General features: G+C 44.3%; 1 protein-coding gene across 3 annotated transcripts in view; it reads right to left on the reverse strand.

The window, feature by feature from the left end:
• Positions 1-11,976: 11,976 nt before the first annotated feature.
• RYK (receptor like tyrosine kinase) overlaps positions 11,977-22,346 on the reverse strand; it is a 432,692-nt gene continuing 422,322 nt past the window's right edge. For all 3 annotated transcript variants that reach the window (XM_063915553.1, XM_063915552.1, XM_063915551.1), the window contains 2 exons: positions 15,584-15,720; positions 11,977-15,180 (listed from right to left, as the gene is read on the reverse strand). In XM_063915553.1, coding sequence (XP_063771623.1) covers positions 15,069-15,180; positions 15,584-15,720 — 249 coding nt within the window. In that variant the 3' untranslated portion in view covers positions 11,977-15,068. The remainder of the gene's footprint in view (positions 15,181-15,583; positions 15,721-22,346) is intronic.

Here is a 22,346-nt window from a genome sequence, read left to right on the forward strand (position 1 = left end):
CCACTTTCCAGGACCTTAACCACAAAATCCAGCGAGCTAGGATAGACGTAGTAGATGCCTTGGCCGCCATCACACCTGCATCAGAGGTCGCCTCCTGAATATAGTGAGAGGCTGTGATAATATACGACAGATATTGTCTGACAGTGTCAGAAAAAATAGGATTTTAGTACCTACCGGTAAATCCTTTTCTCCTAGTCCGTAGAGGATGCTGGGGACTCCAAAAGGACCATAGGGTATAGACGGGATCCGCAGGAGCTTGGGCACACTGAAAAGACTTAAACTGGGTGTGAACTGGCTCCTCCCTCTATGCCCCTCCTCCAGACCTCAGTTATAGGAACTGTGCCCAGGAGAGACGGACATTTCGAGGAAAGGATTTTTGTTTAAACTAAGGGCTACAAACATACCAGCCCACACCACAAACATACCGTACAACCGGAGTAACAGTAAACCAGATAACAGTATGAATTAACAACAGCAACAAGCTGAAAACCAGAAATACACAACCCGTGTACAAACTAATTTAACCAGCAAGAATACACTGCAAGTAACAGTCCGCACTGGGATGGGCACCCAGGATCCTCTACGGACTAGGAGAAAAAGATTTACCGGTAGGTACTAAAATCCTATTTTCTCTTACGTCCTAGAGCATGGGTCTTCAACCTGCGGCCCTCCAGCTGCTGTGGAACTACACATACCAGCATGCAGTGCCTCAGTTTTAGCATACCTTAATAGCAAAACTGTGGCAGGGCATGCTGGGATGTGTAGTTTCACAGCAGCTGGAGGGCCACAGGTTGAAGACCCATGTCCTAGAGGATGCTGGGGACTCCAAAAGGACCATGGGGTTTATACTAAAGCTCCAGACCGGGCGGGAGAGTACAGACGACTCTGCAGCACCGATTGAGCAAACGCAAGGTCCTCATCAGCCAGGGCATCAAACTTATAGAACTTCGAAAAAGTGTTTGAACCCGACCAGGCAGCCGCTCGGCAAAGCTGTAAAGCCGAGACGCCTAGGGCAGCCGCCCAAGATGAGCCCACTTTCCTGGTAGAATGGCCTTTTACTGACTTCAGCACTGGTAGCCCGGCCGAAGAATGAGCCTGCTGAATCGTACTACAAATCCAGCGTGCAATAGTCTGTTTTGAAGCAGGATGACCAATATTGTTGGAAGCATACAGGACAAACAGCGCCTCAGTTTTCCTGGCAACAGCCGTTCTGGCGACGTAGATCTTCAAAGCTCTCACAACATCCAGAGACTTTGGAACCGCCACAGCATCCGTAGCCACCGGCACCACAATAGGTTGGTTAATGTGAAATGAAGAAACCACCTTCGGCAGAAATTGTTGACGAGTCCTCAATTCCGCCCTATCCAAATGAAAAATCAAGTACGGGCTCTTATGAGATAAGGCCGCCAACTCTGACACTCGCCTGGCAGACGCCAGCACCAACAGCATGACTACCTTCCAAGTGAGAAACTTCAACTCAACCTTACGCAAAGGTTCAAACCAGGAAGACATGAGAAACTGTAAGACCACCTCAAGATCCCATGGAGCCACAGGAGGCACAAACGGAAGATTGATATGCATTACTCCTTTCACAAAAGTCTGAACCTCTGGGAGGACAGCTAATTCTTTTTGAAAGAAAATAGACAAAGCCGAAATCTGCACTTTGATGGAGCCTAATTTCAGGCCTGCATCTACACCTGCCTGCAAAAAGTGGAGAAAACGACCCAAGTGAAAATCTTCCGCAGGAGCCATTTTAGTCTCACACCAGGAAACATACTTTCTCCAAATACGGTGATAATGTTTCGCCGTAACCTCCTTCCTAGCCTTAATGAGAGTAGGAATGACCTCCCCGGGAATACCCTTACGAGCTAAGATCTGGCGCTCAACTTCCATGCCGTCAAACGCAGCCGCGGTAAGTCTGGAAACACGCATGGACCCTGCAACAACAGGTCCTCTCAGAGGAAGCAGCCAAGGATCTTCCACCAGTAATTCCTGAAGATCCGGGTACCAGGCCCTTCTTGGCCAATCTGGAACGACGAGAATCGCCTGAACCCTTGCTCGTCGAATGATCCCCAGTACCTTTGGAATGAGAGGAAGTGGAGGGAACACATACACCGACTGGAATACCCACGGAGACACCAGGGCGTCCACTGCACTGGCTTGGGGGTCCCTTGACCTGGAACAATACCTCGGAAGCGTCTTGTTGAGACGAGATGCCATCATGTCGATCAACGGAATTCCCCAACGCTTTGTCACCTCTGCAAATACCTCTTGGTGAAGAGCCCACTCTCCCGGATGGAGATCGTGTCTGCTGAGGAAATCTGCTTCCCAGTTGTCCACTCCCGGTAGGAAGACTGCTGACAGGGCGCTCACGTGTTGTTCCGCCCAGCGAAGGATTCTTGTGGCCTCGGCCATTGCCGCTCTGCTCCTTGTTCCGCCTTGACGGTTTATATGTGCCACCGCTGTGATGTTGTCTGACTGTACCAGGACAGGTCGACCCTGAAGAAGGCTTCTTGCTTGTAGCAGGCCATTGTAAATGGCTCTTAACTCGAGAACATTTATGTGGAGACAAGCTTCCTGGAGAGACCATTTCCCCTGGAAGTTTCTTCCTTGGGTGACTGCGCCCCAGCCTCGGAGACTTGCATCTGTTGTCAGAAGTACCCAGTCCAGGATACCGAACCGGCGTCCTCCTAGGAGGTGAGAACTTTGTAGCCACCACAGGAGAGAAATTCTGGCTCTGGGAGATAGACTTATCTTCCGGTGCATGTGCAGGTGAGACCCGGACCATTTGCTCAGCAAGTCCCACTGAAACACCCGGGCATGAAACCTGCCAAACGTAATGGCTTCGTACGCCGCAACCATTTTCCCCAGAACCCAAATACAGTGATGGATTGACACACTCGTCGGCCTCAGAAGTTCCCTGACCATCGACTGCAGTTCCAGAGCTTTTTCTTCTGGAAGAAAAACTCTCCGTAACTCCGTGTCCAGAATCATGCCCAGAAAAGGCAGCTGAGTGGTCGGAATCAACTGAGATTTTAGCAAATTTAGCACCCAACCGTGCTGTTGCAGAACCGACAGCGCCAAATTTACACTTCTCAGCAACCGTTCCTTGGACCTCGCCTTTATCAGGAGATAGTCCAAGTACGGGATAATTGTAACCCCTTGCTTGCGAAGGAGAACCATAATTTCTGCCATGACCTTGGTGAAAATCCTCGGGGCCGTGGAAAGCCCAAACGGCAACTTCTGAAATTGGTAATGAGAATCCTGTATCGCAAACCTGAGGAAGGCCTGATGTGAAGGATATATCGGGACGTGTAAGTAGGCATCCTTTATGTTAACTGACGCCATAAAATCCCCCCCTTCTAGGCTGGAAATCACAGCTCGAAGAGATTCCATCTTGAACTTGAAAACTTTCAAGTATGGATTGAGGGATGAATCGGTCTGACCGAACTGTCCGGTTTCGGCACAACAAAGAGGCTCGAGTAGAACCCCTCCCCCCGTTGGGACGGGGGAACGGGAACAATGACCCTCTGTTGACACAATTTTTGTATCGCTGCCAGCACCACCTCCCTGTCCGGAAGAGACACTGGTAAGGCCGAATTGAAAAACCGGTGAGGGGGCACCTCCCGAAACTCCAGCTTATATCCCTGAGACACAATCTCTAGGACCCATGGATCCAGGTCTGATTGAATCCAGACATGACTGAAGATTCGCAGACGGCCCCCCACCGGTCCGGACTCCCCCAGGGAAGCCCCAGCGTCATGCGGTGGACTTGGTAGAGGCAGGGGAGGACTTTTGGTCCTGGGCGCCGGACATGGCAGGCGACTTCCTTCCCCTTCCTCTACCCTTTGAAGCGAGGAAGGACTAACCTTTTACACGCCTGTATTTATTGGGACGAAAGGACTGCATCTGCTGATGAGGTGCCTTTTTGTGTTGTGTGAGAACATAGGGAAGAAAAGAGGACTTACCCGCCGTCGCGGTAGAGACCAGGTCAGCCAAGCCATCCCCAAACAAGACATTACCTTTGAAGGGTAAAGCTTCCATAGCTCTCTTGGAGTCGGCATCAGCATTTCATTGATGGATCCACAACGCCCTCCTGGCCGATATCGACATGGTATTGGCTCTTGATCCCAAGAGACAAACATCCCTCACCGCATCCTTCAGGTAATCTGCAGCGTCCTTGATATAACCAAGAGTCAAAATAACATTATCTTTATCAAGGGTATCTATATCATTAGCTAAATTCTCAGCCCATTTAGCAATAGCACTACTCACCCATACCGACGCCACAGCAGGTCTGAGCAATGCACCCGAATTAGCGAAAATGGACTTCAGAGATGTCTCCAGCTTGCGATCCGCCGGATCCTTGAGAGCTGCCGTGTCAGGAGACGGAAGCGCCACTTTCTTAGACAAACGAGATAGAGCTTTGTCAACATTTGGAGACGACTCCCATTTTTTCTGTCATCAGAGGAGAAAGGATACACCATGTAAATCCTCTTGGGAATCTGCCACCTCTTGTCCGGCGACTCCCAAGCCTTTTCACAAAGAGTATTCATTTCATGAGAGGGGGGAAACTTCACCTCAGGTTTTTTTTCCTTGAACAAGCAAATCCTTGTTTCCTGTACCGCAGGTTCATCAGAAATGCGTAAAACATCTTTTATAGCCACAATCCTGTATTGAATACTCTTAACTAATCGTGGATGTAAAGCAGCCTCAGTGAAATCGACCTCGGAATCAGAGTCCGTGTCGGTATCAGTATCTACCATTTGAGTAAATGGCCGCTTTTGCGACCCCGATGGGGTCTGCACCCGAGACAAAGCCTCCTCCATGGACTTTTTCCACACCTGCGTCTCTGACTCAGACTTATCCAACCTCTTTGATAAAGAAGCTACATTCGTATTAATTGTACTTAGCAATGTGAGTAAATCAGGTGTCGGGTGCGCCGATAGGCCCAAATCTAGACCCGCATCCGCTCCCCCAATAACCTCCTCCGGTGAATAACATTCAGCCTCAGACATGCCGACACGTATTATCGACACACGGACACACAATGTCTCAGCTAGGGGACAGGCCCACAATGAAGCCCAGATAGAGGACACAGAGGGAGTATGCCAGCTCACACCCCAGCGCCCAAATATCCCGTCAAGGGATATTTGTGACCAGCGCTGCTTAAATTATAATAAAATGCACCACAAACTGCGACCCCCCTTCCCCCCCGATTAGCTCCCCATTACTTTGAGAGGAGCTGTGGAGGTCCCGGGCCAGCGTCTCCTTCAGCCGCGTGTGGAGGAGAAAATGGCGCTGCGAGCCGCGCGGCTAAGCTCCGCCCCTTCCCGGCGCGCTTCAGCTTGCCAAATTTGATACTTTGAAAATGCCGGCGGGGGTCTGAGAAACTGTGCCGAGGCACCGAAAAGGCTTCTGCCGGCTCCCGGACCTCAGTAACATGCTGCCCAGGGCGCCCCCCCCCAGCGCCCTGCACCCTGTGAGTGCCGTTGGCGATAGTGTGTGGGAGCATGGAGCGCAGCGTTACCGCTGCGCTGTACCTGGTTACTGAAGTCTTCTGCCGTCCTGAAGTCTTCTGTTCTTCTCATACTCACCCGACTTCTTTCTTCTGGCTTCTGTGAGGGGGGTGACGGCGCGGCTCCGGGAACAAGCAGCTAGGCGCACCAAGTGATCGAACCCTCTGGAGCTAATGGTGTCCAGTAGCCTAAGAAGCAGAGCCCTTAACTAAGTAGAAGTAGGTCCGACTTCTCTCCCCTCAATCCCTCGCTGCGGGGAGCCTGTAGCCAGCAGGTCTCCCTGAAAATAAAAAATCTAACAAGTGTCTTTTCTAGAGAAACTCAGGAGAGCTCCCCTAGTGAGTGTCCAGTCAGTCCTGGGCACAAAGTCTAACTGAGGCCTGGAGGAGGGGCATAGAGGGAGGAGCCAGTTCACACCCAGTTTGTCTTTTCAGTGTGCCCAAGCTCCTGCGGATCCCGTCTATACCACATGGTCCTTTTGGAGTCCCCAGCATCCTCTAGGACGTAAGAGAAATTTAGAGGTAGCTCATCCTAAAGTGCCTGAACCCATGCTTCAAGAGGCTGCCATAGTGGGTCTATGCACAGCACTGTTAAGTGTGTAAATAGACTTCAGGCTTCCCTCCACACGTTTACTCATCGGTTCCTTCAGTGAAGGGACAGTGGTGACAGGCAGAGTAGAAGACACCACTAGCGGGCGACATGAGTGTCTACCGTCGGTGGAGTTTCCCACTTGTTACTCAACTCCGCAGGCATAGGTTAACGAGCCAACATTCTTTTAGACAGGGAATTTTTTTTTCCTGGAGATGACCAGGTCAGAATGAGGTAAAACTACTTTAGCAACCTTCGGACGTTTAAACTTATCGGGTTTCTTAGATGTAGCAGGAGGTTCAATCTCATCAGCAATCTGGAGAATCAGCTTGATAGTCTCCACTAGTTCAGGAACATCAACTTGAGTTGTAGATTCCTCATCAGAAACAAGTGTATCAGTGTCTGACGGATCAGTATAATCCCCATCCTCATCGGAAGAATCATCCAAAATATTAGCGGCTTGCGATGAAGAAATGCCCACTTCGATGACGCTTTGGTCCCAGCAAGGAGAGGGTTAGGTTTTCGTTTAACCAAGGACTGATTTAATTGCTGCAACTGGGTTGACAAAGTATACGCCCATGGTGGATTAACTACAGGGACAATATGTGGCTGTAATGGCACAGGAGGTCCCACAGCATATTTGAAAATGCAGCCCAAGGTGGGTCTTGATTTGCCACATGGTGCTGCGGGCTGACTGGAAGGTGCATGGCACCCAGTACCAGAATCCTCAGCTGAAATTTTTCCTCAGGTAAATCTGTGGCAGCAGCACTGCATGATGCAGGAGCATCTGCAGATTTCGCACCGTGTAGCAGACATTACTGGGAATGTAGCCTTAGGGCGCAACAGTACAATATAGCCAGACAAACAATATCAGCAAAAAAAAACAACAACCCTGTTATGACACAGCAAATACACAGCACAGAGGATTTAAGTGGTGTGAGGTGACAAACACAGTGAAAAATACAAAAAACAGTATATACTGTGGAACACTATATTTTAAATGAGACTCTGACGCACTTAGCCTCCCAGGGTACAGAATATAGCGATAGCAATACGTGTGATACACAGAATAGAAACCACACAGCAGCTATAGGCACACACAGTCACATGTACAATGCAGAAATTATTACATATAAACAATAAGACTGCACTGGACTAGTAATCTACATATGAATATGTATGTATACAGATATAACAATGCACAGTAAACACTGGAAGTATATCACAGAATACTTGTACTAAATATTCCTATAGCAGTACACTTGTTCTTAACTAACACTGTCTAGAATGACATGTAGTATACTTAAGTGTCTGTAAATACACAGCGCTGACAAGGCAGGCGGTTTTACAGAGGAGACAATGCCCAGAAGTCCCAGGATCAGCGCAGCTCTGTAAAATGCAGCCCAAACGCCGACAGGGAGTGAGGGAGAGGGAAATTCAGCTCCAGGGCGGGAACACAAGCAGTAGATGGCACCCAGAGCTGGTGGAGGGGCTACAGGTCAGCGCCTTATCCCCTCTGCTGGACTTCACCACCAGATATTGTGGAGCCTGTAACAAACGGATTTTAGTAAATCCTACTTGTGCTCCCCTGCCCTGGTGGATATAGTGGGGTCACTGAGCAGTACAGTGTCCATGCCAGCGTTGTGGCCCGTCTCCTGGGACCGCGACCGGATCACAATTTTACCGGCGGGTCCCACCTTGGGGACCCGATTACCTCCTCCCTGTCGTTGCAGCCACGCGATCCAGATTAGTAGCGGTGGTGTGCCTAGAAACCGATGCGTCCCCGCTGCAAGTACCCAGGAACCAGGCCGCGGGAGTGTGCAGCGCCGCTGAGGGAGGTGATGGAGCCGCAGCACAGCAGGTCAGAATGACATAAAAGTGCTGCGGTCATTGAAGTCTTCTAAAAAAGCTCTTTTCAGGGCTGCCTGGCGCAGCCCCCAGTTAGTGACCTGCACTGCAGGCAACAGCTTATAAACTGAGCTCCAGTGCCTGGAGGCGGGGCTATAGAGGAGGCAGTGCATCCTGGGAACAGTCAAAGCTTTAGCCTGTTGGTGCCTCGGATCAAGATCCAACTCTACACCCCAATGTTATTCCCTGTGGAATACCACTGTACCCTGCTGCAGAAATTTGGAGTTTGATTTACTTTCCTTTGCTACTAGTTTTTTTCTACTTTAGCCGTTCTTATTTCTTTTTTGCATATTTTGATGCAAACCTTATAGTACTGGATTGACTCCACCTTCCCATCTGATTTGTATTTTCTGAAAGCTCACCTTTTTCTGCCCATTAATTCCTTAATATTTTTGTTAAGCCACATTGGTTTGGAATTTTTAGTCCTTTGTTTGCTGCCCATGGGAATAAATTTAGGAGTAATCTCATCGAACAGTGATTTTAACGCCTCCCATTTCTCCGTAGTGTTTTTTCCTTGAAACAAAATTTCACATTCAGTGTCCCTTAAAGCTTCTCTCATCATGTCAAAGTTGGCTTTGCTGAAGTTCAGAGTCCTAGTTGAACCTATATAGGACTGCTTATGAAAATTGATATTGAATGTGACCATATTGTTGTCGCGGTTTCCCATGGGCTCACCTACTATAATATTTGATATCAATTCCCCATTGTTCGTTAATATCAGGTCTAAGATTGCATTGTATCTAGTTGGTTCCTCGATTAGTTGACGTAAGTAGTTATCATTTAGTGTGTTTAAAAACGTATTACCCCTTGCAGTATCGCATGAATCATTTGTCCAATTTATCTCCGGATAGTTAAAATCTCCCATCACTATTACGTCGCCTGCTTCTGACGCTTTATCAATTTGCTTCAGCAACATTTCCTCGTCAGATATATTAATGTCAGGGGGCTTGTAGCATAGTCCCCACTACTATCTTTTTCTTTCCACCGCATGTAATTTCTACCCATAACGTCTCAACAGTGTTTACAGTTTCTTCATGAATATCCTCCCGTACATCAGGTTTTAAAAACGGCTTTACATAAAGACAAACCTTGATCTGTCTCTCCTGAACAGCGTATAACCCTCCATATTAACTGACCAGTCATGAGATTCGTCTCACCAGGTTTCAGTAATGCCTATATCATCGTACTGATTGCTTGCGGCATGGATTTCTAGTTTCCCCTTTTTACCTGTTAGGCTTCTAGCGTTTACATACATACAATTAAGATAAGTATTTCTCCTTGCGCTAGGGACATCATTTTCTGTATGCAGTAACGGTGACCCATAAACGTCACTAGTCAGTGATTTGGTAATACCCTTATTAGTACCAATATTAATGGTCGTGAAGTCTGCTCTTTCCCTCCTCCACCCCTATTTGGTTCACTACCACCATTTTTACTATTCTCACTGCATGACCAGTAGTTTCCAACTAAACCCTCCCCCCAGGCTCCTAGTTTAAAATCTCCTCCAACCTTCTAACTATCCTTGCCCCCAGCACCGCTGCCCCCTTCTCGTTCAGGTGCAATCCATCGCGACAAAAGAAAAATGGCGCCTGACTGAGAAGTCCGCCCAGTGTTCCAAGAACACAAACCCTTCCTTTCTACACCAGTCTCTAAGCCACACATTTACCTCCGGCACCATTTCCTCACTACCATCCACCGCATCTAGGTCCAATTGGGCGAACTTGTTGGGGTTTGGTAGTTCAGAGATGTCGTACCTCTCCTCTTTTTCTTCCTCCTGTGACCCAGTAGGCTATCTGGTCACCCTCATCTAACAGTGACCCCTCCTGCAACTCCTCCACCGTTCTATTTAAGCCTTGCTCGAGACTGTGAATATCCCTCAGACGCGTAACGGTTTGCTCTAGATCAGTCACCTGGGCTTCCAGCGCAACCGTTCGCACACACCCCGCACAGATGTATCCACACTGGGACGGTTGCTCCAGGTGCGCGTACATCTTGCATGACATGCACTGAGTGAGATCCTCAATCACTGCCCCTCCCTTTTTTTTTTTATTAAACGCTAACTCCCTGTTACCTTTACCAAAACAATACAAACTATACTACACAATACAGTACTCTTGCCTAGCTGTGAATAAAATCAATAATTACGACAGTACAGTTACAGAACAGTACAATTACATACTTTGTATGTGATATTTCCCCTTCAGTGACTTACAGACCCGCTGCCACCTCACACTAAATTCTAGAAAAACATGAATTCCCTTCCCTTATCCCACCAGGGAGGGGTACAAAAACAAATATACAGAAGAAAATGACTGTCTAAATGATGTCACTGAGTTTATCACTATTTGTCTAGAGAAGAGAAACCACAAACATCTACACAGAAAGGTCAAAGTTGATCAGCACTCAATGTATAATAAGAGACCAGGCAACAAAATGTTTCCAACATTTCAGTGTTCAGACAATTTCTTCTGAGTGCATGCACATATAAAACACAGGACATCGTAACTAGTTCTCCAGCAAGATCAATTGCATTTTCTTAAAATACTGCAGCAGCCACCATGCATGCCTCCGGATAGATATTTGTGTGTGTGCATGGGGAAACCTGATTGAGTCTGCTTTTATTACTATTTGTTCCGTACTTTAAAGTCCTGAGGATGTGAATACAGTTTGACAATGCAATGGAAGATTGTTCCATGAGCATTCTCCTGCCAGTATATGGTATTTTACCTTATTAATACTTTTGAATATGTATACTTGCCCAGATGATTGCTCATTTCTTGTAGCAATACGTAAAAATTATTTAGAATAAAAAGGACTGCAACACCAAGTAAACACCATTTCTATAAGTTAACTGGTCAAATATCCACATAATGTGCAGCTGTGAGCAGGTAATCCTAACGTCCGGAAAATAAATAGTCAAAAATGAAAGTAGTATTTGTAAACACTGTGGAGGGGACGTGAATAATGAAACACTTGTGTTCCTGAGAGCTTTTGAATTTTACATGCTAATGAGATTAACATAGAGAAAGAGTAATAGTTCAGTTATTTAGCAACATGGCTTATGACCCCTAAGGGCACCTATGACCACACTTTTGCGGAGATTTATCAAAACTCTGTGAGACAAAGTAGAGAGATAAAGTAAAAAAAACAGCTTTTAAATGCCATGTTACAGGCTGTGCTTGACAAAATGACAGGAGCTGACTGGGTAGTGCTTTAACTCTCTCGAAAGGTGCACACATACGGTGAGACATTGACTATCTCCGATTTGAATTTGCAATTTCCCCTAAACTCCCCGGAGCCCTGAACCACAGATATTGACTGTCTTCACTTGAGATTTTGACTAAGTGCCAATTTGGACTATACTATGTACTAGATTGTACACAACATAGTCAAGATTGACTTGCCTGCACAGTCTATCTTTTCTTGCAATACCGACCCTATGGGAGCGCGCATCGGTACCGCAAGCTGTGTACACACGGTGCGATTTACACTAACTTTTCTTACGATTTTGGACTATATAGTAAAAATTGTAAGGTTACATTGCCCCGGGTGTATGCACCTTAAGGTTTGGTACATCTTCCCCTCAAAAGAGGTAGAGAGACTCGGGGAAAGAAAATGGAAATATTTGTGTTTCTCCATATCCACCACATCAGCCTACAATGACTGCCTGAGCAAAGGACAGTGCCAGAAATTCCTGGTGACAGCGGCATGAAGGACACAGACAGCGTAACATGAACACCTCTAAGGAGCGCTGTTCCAGTCACTCGAAAGCCATCTCGTTGTCATTTGTTACATTTAAACTCTTAAGTGTTACTTGAGGTTTGTAGAAACAGAACCCAGACCCATTATATAGACAGTCTTACAGTCTGTGTGCATGTATTTGTGACCCTGGGGAGGTTTATTCCTACCAAATAAAAATAAAGAATAAAACATCTTTCTTATAGAGTAATAAACAAACTAGTTTTTTTTTTAATTTTCTTTTATTTCACAACGTATTAAAAAAATATATTTGGATCTTTGCCATTTAATTACAAGACTGCTCCTGACAAGTACAAACTGATTTGTTGACACAGTGCTAACAGCATATAACAAGAGCGGCCTCACAATAACTGCAACATGGACTACGTTGCAATGACGGCTGGTGGATGGGATTAGTTCTATGTTAGTGTCCTGTGTTTGCACCACTCCTGTAAGGCTGGGCACATGTCGTATTCCGGCCTTCAACCAAGCAATAAAGGAGGCATGTGATGGTGGAACTGTGGCCTGTGATAGTGGAAGATTCATGTTCCAGTTACATATGTGCTAACATCTAGGACAAGTAAATAAATACTGCACACATGTGCAGCAGTAAAATCCGAGACTGCAAGTGAATGGGAAAAGCTCTATCACAGCAGACAGCGGTTTCGGTCTGCTGAAATCACCTAGAAACGCCATGGTGGAGATATAGAGCACTGACCAATGAGCCATTCCAACAAAAATAAATAAGAGCAAATTGAGAAGTCATTCCTAAAAATTGTTAGATGATGGTCTGGAATTCTTTCAGGTATTTGAAATGGATTTATTATTTTTGGCTACACAACCAGACAAGTACAGTTGCACCCCAATTAGGAGTTTATAGATTAATCATTAAAGAACTATTGTGAAACCATCCAAAATACTGTATGTTGTGGCCAGCTTGTTGCAGATCATTTATCTAATTGTCAGCCAGACATTTTGCATGCTTTCAGTTAGCGCATGAAGTTATTTCTCTAACTGCTGTGCAAAGATGTCTGGGCCTCAGGGGGACATTTACTAAGCAGTGATAAGAGTGGAGAAGTGAGCCAGTGGAGAAGTTGCCCCATCAACCAATCAGCAGAACTGTATAATTTTATAGTATGCAAATGATAGATGTTACTTCAGTGCTGCTTGGTTGCCATGGGCAACCTTTACACTGGCTCACTTCTTCGCTCTCACCACCGCTTAGTAAATGTCCCCCTTAGTCTCCGACATTTGTAGTTGTACGTTATGCCGCTAATTGTCTCCTACAGTAGAACAAATATAAAGAATGAGGTTTAGCCAATTAAAAGTAACAAAGTTGAAATAAAATGGTATTTCAGTTGCCAGGAGAAAAAAAAAAGACAGAATGGCACTGGTTTTCGGCCAGAACTCCTGTAGTACAGGCAGCTGCAGATATGCAACAATAGGGAGAATTGTTCAACCTCTGCCGAATTTGTCCCCAATTGAGGTTCTGGAGTCCATGCAAGTGAAGTTCTGAGTCCATGCAAATGAGGTTCTGGAGTCCATGCATGATAGAGTAATTAATCAATATGGCAAGTGAATCTCTTGTGAAAGCAGCACAGCAAATACCAAACTACTGCTGTTAAAATTGTTTACAAAACTCTACATTACCAAATGTGACTAGACCAAACACTGTCGTTTTACTAGCATCCATCCTTCTAAGACACTTCATAGCAAAGGTAGGGGATTTCTTATTGCGGAGCTACAAGTTCCAGCATGCCCTGGGAATTAGAGCTGTCCTGATGTTATAATTCATGTGACTGCACTCCACGTACATCAACATGCTAGGAAGGTGGTAAGCCGTCAGCACTAGGAAGGAAGCCAGGATGATAAATGTACCTCTTGACCCTGCTATAATGCAACGGTGAGGATTCTTTGTTGCCAAGTGGTTTAGCCTCCCAGAGTAAAGAAACATATCTATTTACGCCTAAGCACTACGAATGAAAATACATATAGCTCATGAAATGCAAAAGTGATATTTCATAAGAAGTGAATATTTTTAAATAGAACGTACCCTATGCACTGTGTCATAAGAATTGGTGCCTTACTGCAGGTTAGGTCCTCACTGCAAAGCAAACAAAATATTGTTCAGTGCTCCCTCCATCCTGCGGGGGTGACTGGTATCTTGTGCTAGTGCAATACTCCAGCAAGACAGTAATGCACATAATAAAGAATACAGGAGAATTCTAGAGCAGCCACAAATCATAGCTACGGTTACATCATGGTTTTTCATTTCTGATTTCCTGTTATATGGTGATAACTTTTTATCAGCTTTACTCATTTCATTTCATTTATTTATTTATTTATTTTAAAAGGGGAGGGGTTGATTAAATTAGCTTTGAGGTGTGTACTTGTAGATAACGGGATACTAGCAGGAAATCTGGTTTTAGCTGGCACCACTGCACTGAACGGTCCCAATGATTTTCGTTAAGGATTACATACTAGGACTGTGGAATAGGCCTCACTGCAGTTTTCCTGTTGCTAGGCAGGCTATAATTACATTACTGATTTTGATTGACAAAGTTTGTGCCCTATAGACTTTTAGACAGAACCTTCAAATTGGGTGGCTGTACAGAGTAGTTCCTGGTTCAGAAGGAATGTATTTTCTATTTAATAGTACCGCGCTAGCCATTCTAGTGTCTTCTTTATTCTGTACAAGCCCTTCCTGCGAGAAAGAGGTAAAACATAATGAGTTGTACCGTAATACTATATCGTGTGAGTTATCCAGTAAAATATCTGTGCTGAGGAAAACCGTTATCCTTTATGTACAAAGTGAACTGCTGCATCGTAAATTTAAAAAAAGCATACATAAGGAGGCATTGTCACGTGTTATATAACTTATGTTTTCACCCTTTTACAAAGGAACAATGCATCTTAAAGACGTCCAAACATATAGCAATTATAGAATAAAAAAGTCCTATATAAAAAAAAAAAAAAAAAAAAAAAAGGAACAAAGGGGAAGGGTTTAACAAACAAAATAACAAAAAAAATGTCCAATATTTATATAGTACAAATGTCTTTATGGCATCAGGTGCCCTTTGCAGAAACAGTATAGTGTCTCACTCTTGAGTCAAGACTTGCGTATTCCTCCATGTAGTGTTAAATCCATTCAGCTTCATGAAAACCAAGATATAATAGCAATAAAATACTTGATATAAAAGTATTTAAAAAAAAAAAAAAAAAGTAAAAAAATTTGAAGGTTATACGTCATATCCTAAGGCACTGTGCTGTGAGCTTTATACAGATTCGGGAAGTGTGACGTTCTAGTGGCTCCTCTCACACATAAGCACCGAGTGCGGAGTGGAACTCAGTCAGACACTGTACCAGCTGCTGGAACTTAGGCCTTTCTTCTGGGTCCAGAGCCCAACAGCATGCCATGACTGCAAACCTGGAGGACAAGAGGGTATTACAGAGTTTCAGTATCATTAGCAGAACCGATGCATCCCACAGTAGAAAACCTAGAACCATCCACAGCTTCTACAAGACACTGTAAGGTAACATTCAACTGGTGCACTACAAACTAAGTGAATAAGGATTGTTATACTGGCACAATAAGGATCATTAATTGCGCCAAATAGCAAAAATAGAACTGCACCAAATACACATCATACCTAAAATAGGCTAAAATTCCATTTCATATAGAACTCAGTACAGCAGATTGTGGGTCACATGTCAAATACAGTGACACAAATTAGTGTAAAAAGTAACTGACTGATCTGTACACATGTGAAACATTTCCAGGAACTCTGAGAGCAACTATATACAGTAAAGTGCGGAATGGTAATACTTACAGCTCATCAGGGCAGTTAATGGGCTGAGCTATTCTGTAACCATCCTTCAGGTACGCAGCCATCTCAAATGGGTCAATATCCACATAAGGAGTCTGCCCCAACGTCATCAGTTCCCACAAGGTTACGCCAAAAGCCCACTGTACGGGAAAAGAATGACACATGAGCCGCTGTGCGTGTTCAGCATGTCTGTAAAAGCAGTGTTAATATAACTACATACAGGGATATTTAGATTATAATGGAAAGCTATAAACACAAATGCCAGGCTGTGGACTGCTAAGTATTGCACAAAGATAAGGCAAAAGCCGAGTATATGAACATATTAGAGAACACAACTTTTCACATTGCTGCCCTGTGTCTTCAGATTGTGGGGTCACAACAGCATAAAGAAGAATTATTTTTAAATGATGTATAGGAAAGGTCCAGACTCAGGGGGTCATTCAGACCTGAAAGCAGGTGCGCGTCAGTACGCAGCAGCTGCATTTGGGTGGTCTGGCACATGCACTGGCTGCAATATGCGTGCGCAACCAAAGACATTGAGGTCGCATACCTGAAGGATGCGGCTGCAGTGTGATCGACAGCAGCGGGCATTCGCAGGGAGACGAGCCGAGCGGGGGCGTGCTGTGACAGTTTTAAGGGCGTCTGCGTGATGTCACACGCAGCCGCTCAGATTAAAATAATGGCGGCCAACTGCCTGATAACCAGGGGTCAACCTTTGTTTGATGCGTCCACAATCTAATTACAGACGCATCAAGAGGCGGCCTGTCACACACGCTGGGCGGCCCCCAGTATGTGAGGAGATGGACGCAGATCTGGCTACGTGTGCAGCGATCTGCGTCCATCTCTGAATCAGACCCTCAATCCTACACAGATACTTGTGCAAACTGACTGGGAACACAGAAAGAAAAAAATGAACAGCAAATCTCTCAACTAGAGTTAAATAGCCCAATACACCAGCCCACTGCTACAGCATTGTGCCCCATTCAGAGGACAATGACCCTCACTATGTGCAAACAACGTCCCCATGCTCCATCAACAACATGCCTGCCTACACAACACATCCACCCTTTCAACAAATAAATGGCCAACAAACCTTTCCTCCATATCGCACACCAAATCCCTTCAGAAAACACCATAATGCCCCATATGTTCTACCTTTACTCTGCAGCACAGCTGCATTCTGCACTACGGCCTCTTTTTAAAAGAAATTCTTCTGCAAACATACAATCCCCCCCCAAATAAAAACACACAAAACTGCCTATATGGGACAAATAAATCTGATAAAGACTGGGTTTACCCCTCTCCTAAGATAACGCACTCCACTTAACCTTCAGTCCATCTCCCTGTAACCCCTTCCTGAGCTTACAAGCTTACATCTTGGAGCTCATAGTGTAGCCTATAAGCCACACAGTACTTTTATGAAGAGCCTGCATTACTCGGTCTGCATTCTGTAACCACCAGCTGCACTTGTTATATTCCGCTCTGCAGACAATGGGGGAGAATTCAGAGTTGATCGCTCGCTAGCTAGTTTTAGCAGCCGTGCAAACGCTATGCGAACGCATGTGCAGCAGAGCTCTGCAACAACAGTTTGTGCAGTTTCAGAGTAGCTTTGTACCTACACAGCGCTTTCCATCACTTCAGCCTATTCGTGTCCGGAGTTGACGTCATACACCCGCCCAGCAAACGCCCAGTCACGCCTGCGTTTTTTCAGACACGCCTGCGTTTTTGCAAACACTCCCTGAAAATGGTCAGTTGACACCCAGAAACGCCCCCTTCCTATCAATCTTCTTGCGGCCGTCAGTGCGACAGAAAACTTCGCAAGAACCTGTGCAAAACAACAAATGCCCTTGTACCCGTACGTCGCGCGTGCGCATTGCGGTGCATACGCAGAAATGCCGATTTTTAGCTTGATCGCTGCACTGCGAACAACGGCAGCTAGCCATCAACTCTGAATGACCCCCAGTGGACCACGTGCACCAGTAGATGCATAACAATCACACAGGTTCTCCAACAATGCATGTTTATACAGTACTAAATCAAATGGGAGCAGGACCATCTTACGTCCCTGTCTGTTAATACCCAGGCTCATTTAGGTACTATGCTTATTTTTCATTGTAAATTATTACGGAATATGCTGCCACAATATAGACAGCTGAATGTAGAAAATAAATCCACCATCCAATGCTACATTCTATATCCAGAACAGGGAAAATGTACAAGGTGCAGCTAATACAAACAAACAGAGGAGTGGTGTTTCACCACTGAATAAGGAGATGGCACATTTAATTTCCAACCACACATCAGAGGCTTTTTGACGGAGAAAAAAAAAAAAAAAGACGTGGGCACAAAATTCTCTCTTGGTGGAATAAAAATTACATTGGGTAGGACTTTAAATGGGCCAACGGTGAAATATTGTGGCTGACTGTTACAGCAGCCAGTGGGTGTCATCCTGGGAAACTGCAAACATTGTGCCCTCCAGATCTGTTTATCTGGCTTGCCCACTGAGTACAAATAGAGCCATTTAGGTGTATAGCCAAACATAGTGAACTCTCCTCAATGCCTTGCCCTGGTCTGTTTATAAGGATTTACAGAACAGACTGGATGGCAGTATCAGCCACATATATGACACTAAAATAAGCTCTGGGCACCCCCCAAACCAGCCAACCGGCCCCAGGCATAACATAAATGAAAGACAGCAGTGAAATGTTACCGAGTGAAAGCAACTACTCAGTGCTAGGAGCGTTAAAAGTGTAAAAAATGGGTAGAAAAATATTACATAGATAAAAACAAAGAAAGCAATACAAAATGTTAAAATAAGTGTAAAATGGTGATGTCCTGAAGCAGCCCAGCCAGAGCAGCTCAGGGGGCCCCCACGTCCCAATGCTCACCCCACAACTTACATTATATAAATGTATACAGGTCTTACTTGTAATTATGCCTTATTTAATGTGTAGTCAAATGCTAGTTCCCTGCTTAAAACTATTAGAGGCAGGTGGGGAGAGGTACCAATTCAGACTAAGGAAGTCTCAACCTTCAAGTGTACATACATATATACACACATACATACTATTGGATATATAGGGGAGGGGCTCTAAACTGCACAACCTAGCTGCTTGTTTGTGAATGTCATCACTGTGAGAATAAAAGTGTTAAGGCCCATACGCACTGGGCGATTTTGAGCTGAAAGCAGGTCACTTTTGGTGTGTTGAGCTGCTTTCAGCTCAAAGCTGCCCAGTGTGTATGAACAAGCGATGAGCTGTGAGCGCTGATGCGCGCTCCCACTTCATCGCCAGCGGCCGCAGTTCATCTACTGGTATTACCAGTAGATGAACGGCGGGGTGAGCGGCTTTCCATAGCGTCCTGCTCACCCCCGCTGACATCGCTGGGCAGGGGGTGTGTATGCACTGAGCGCTTCTCAGCCCAGCGATGTCAGCGATCATCGCTGTGCATATACGCTGGGCAAAAACGCCCAGTGTGTATGCACCTTAAGACAAGCAAACCCATCGCACATGCAGCAACCAGCACATTTACAACAGGCTGAAAATAATCATGTAATAGTGATGCCCAAAAGATTCTGGCTGCTACAATTACACAACACACTCCACCCAACCAGCAGACACAGTCTGACAATACAATCTCTAACATTTAAGAATGCTATATAATTTTTTAAGATAAATCTGTGCCCTGGGTAGAACAATATGGAGAATTCCACAGGGACTGTGGTCCAGGGAATGGTGTTGACGATATATAAGCTTTATCCTCTCAGTTAGGTCAGCTCTCCATTTAAACTGTGCTGGGAACAAGTTTCTCAAATGCTCCTTCAATAGACGGAAGTCTTTAATTTTACTTTCTCCCCCCTCAAGAGTCTCCTGGAATGTCCTGTGCACTAGGGACACCGAAACTCAAGTCATCTTGAATGCAGATAAGCAGTGTTAGAATTTAGCTTTCAGACTTGATAGAATGCAAACCAGATAACAGTTACAATGCAAATAAAACAATGCAACAGTCCAAATTAAAAAGTGACAAAAACCTAAAATCCTAAGTAGCGATAAAGTAATGACGTAAATAGAGTAGTTTATTGTGAAATCAGACAAAATCAGTATATTCCCTTTACACCTGCTGCTAACATATATTACAACTTTAATGTACCTATCCTTGCTTATTAATAATGTGCCAGAATTGTGCAAGGCAGATGACTGATTCTCAGTGTAGGTGGAAATGAAAGCAACGGCATCAACACTCCAATGAGTAACACTTTAGTAACTCCTACAGTACATACTCATCCGCACATTACTGCCATATACCTTACCAAAACAAACATGGTCTTTAGGGAAGTAAAAGCACAGTGTAATGGGGATATTTATTTAGAAGAATAATAAATCACCAGACTCTGGTAACAATGATGGCAACCCCAACACACTGTAATACTGCAGCAATCGGCCAAAATTGCAGCAAGTATTATCCAAAAGCAACATCAATAATATGCTATAATATTTCCAGAGGAAAGTGTGCATTTTGTAGCATGTGCCTACAGACATGCTGCCGGATAACAGATTAATTTTATTACAATCTACTTTGAAAGAATCAAAAGCAAATTAAATTCTACATCTGTAGCAGAAACATGAGCTCCAGACACTGGGGTATATTCAATCAGCAGCGATAACGGACTTTTCGCGTGAAAAGTCCGGTTTTCACGCGAAAAAACAGACTTTTCCCGCAAAACGCAATTACAGCCTATTCAATTTTCCTGGAAAATTTATCGGTGATCATTTTTTCACTAATTTCACTTCACCTACTCTGAAGCAGGTGAAAAGTTGGGAAAAAGTCACTATTTTAAGGTAAAAATGTTTGGATATGGTACAGAACTCCTGGGACACCCCCCTTAATGACTAATTAGGCACGTTGAGGTTTTTAATTATTTTTAATTGGCCACGTCATTTTTGGGGTGAAAAAGTACAAAGTGATGGAAATTGGGGTTCAAGGTATGGCACAGGTATATTGGGGTGCTTTATGAGTGGGACAGTTGTTTTTAGGCTTGCAGATGGGAGTAATCGGTCTGTTTCCACTTTTTTTTTTAAAGTACCCTAAAATTACCCAAATATATACTTATACCCATTTTCATGTACCCCAAATTTAATGAGAGCATTTATTTTGCTAAAAAAACTTGCTTTCTATAATTTTTTTGCATTTTTAAAAAAAAATGCATATAACAGCCATTTCACACAATTTAAGTCCCCAAAAACTCTCTAATGTGATCTGTAATACACTTCTCTTCTGTTTTCCTATGTTAGTTTAGCATTTTTTGGGGTACAGGCTGATTTCCCCATTTTCACCTGCACTTTTCACTGCAAGAATTTTCAGGTGAAACCCGTTTGGAATTAAATAGGTCGAAAAACGGAGCGTTTTCGTGGCAATTTTCGCCCGATTGCCGCGAAAAATTTTCGGGTGAAAAATTGCCGCGAATTTGCGGATAATTGAATACCCTAGACTGTATGTAAAGATGATGTTATGTGGGAGCAGGACATAAAAAGCTAATTATAGAAGTTGTGTTCTGAACTACAATGAGCCAGAAAGACAGCAATGTAATACTGCAGGGATGGGGAACCTTCGACCCTCCAGCTGTTGTTGAACTACACATACCAGCATGCCTTGCTACAGTTTTGCTATTTGGCCATGCTAAAACTGTTGCAGGGCATGCTGGGATGTGTAGTTCAACAACAGCTGGAGGGCCGAAGGTTCCCCATCCCTGTAATACTGCGAGGATCTGTCTAGCACACTAATCACATTTATTAATATCTCAGTATATGTCCCTGGCTCACTGAATACCTTAAATAAACAGTACAATGTAAGAGATATACAAAGTGCAAAGCTTTTTCTACTCACTCAAGTACGTCTTGCACATTCACTGGTGAAAGAAAAATCTTGGGGGGAGGGCTTAAATACTTCATAATCAGCTTTGGGATTAAAGAATTGAATAGAAACACAGATGGTGGAAAGTATGAAACTTCAGTTATTCCTTATTACCACCACTAGGGCTGTAGAAAGGATTTCCAGGCCCTGGTAATGAAAGGAGAGTAGCCTATTTGTGGATGTGTGACCATGCTCCCTATTAAAAATAAAATAAGTGTAGGGAATACTTCTTATGCGCCACAAAGCAGTGGCACATTTGCCCCAATAAGATGACATGAGGCACGGCTTATCAGTGATTTTGTTTCACCAAGCATCCCTGTTTTCTCCGTGGCCACCAAAAACACACAGGTTTCACCAAACCTGCGTCCCCCCCCCCCCCCCCCCCCCCTAATTAGATAGTCTGTAAAAAAAAAGTAAAAAAAAAAACATTGGAAAAAAAGTGCAAAAAACGGTCATTTACCGCATCCGATGCTTTACCATGGTGAATGGAATAATATCCAATGTCTTAGTTTAAATCTCCTAGAGTTACAATCTATATGTAACACCAGCTAAATCCTTTCAATTATATAGTATGAGCTGCCCTAGATTTTTTCCCCACTGTGTTGTATAATTGATTGTCTTCCTTTGTCCATTACTGTATTTTATGGTTAATCCCCTGTATTTGTACTAAATTAATCCTTATCCTATCCATTTATTAATTAATATATTTATAATTTTTTATTGTCCCTTATTCCTTTATTTTATTTATTTATAGTCCTTTATTGTTCCTTATATATTCCTTATATATTGATTGTCCCCCTCTTTCTGAAGGTAACAGGGACTTAGCACTAATTAAAAAATGGCGGTGGACGAGATT

Source organism: Pseudophryne corroboree, chromosome 4, assembly GCF_028390025.1.
Source record: "Pseudophryne corroboree isolate aPseCor3 chromosome 4, aPseCor3.hap2, whole genome shotgun sequence".
NCBI lineage: Eukaryota > Metazoa > Chordata > Amphibia > Anura > Myobatrachidae > Pseudophryne > Pseudophryne corroboree.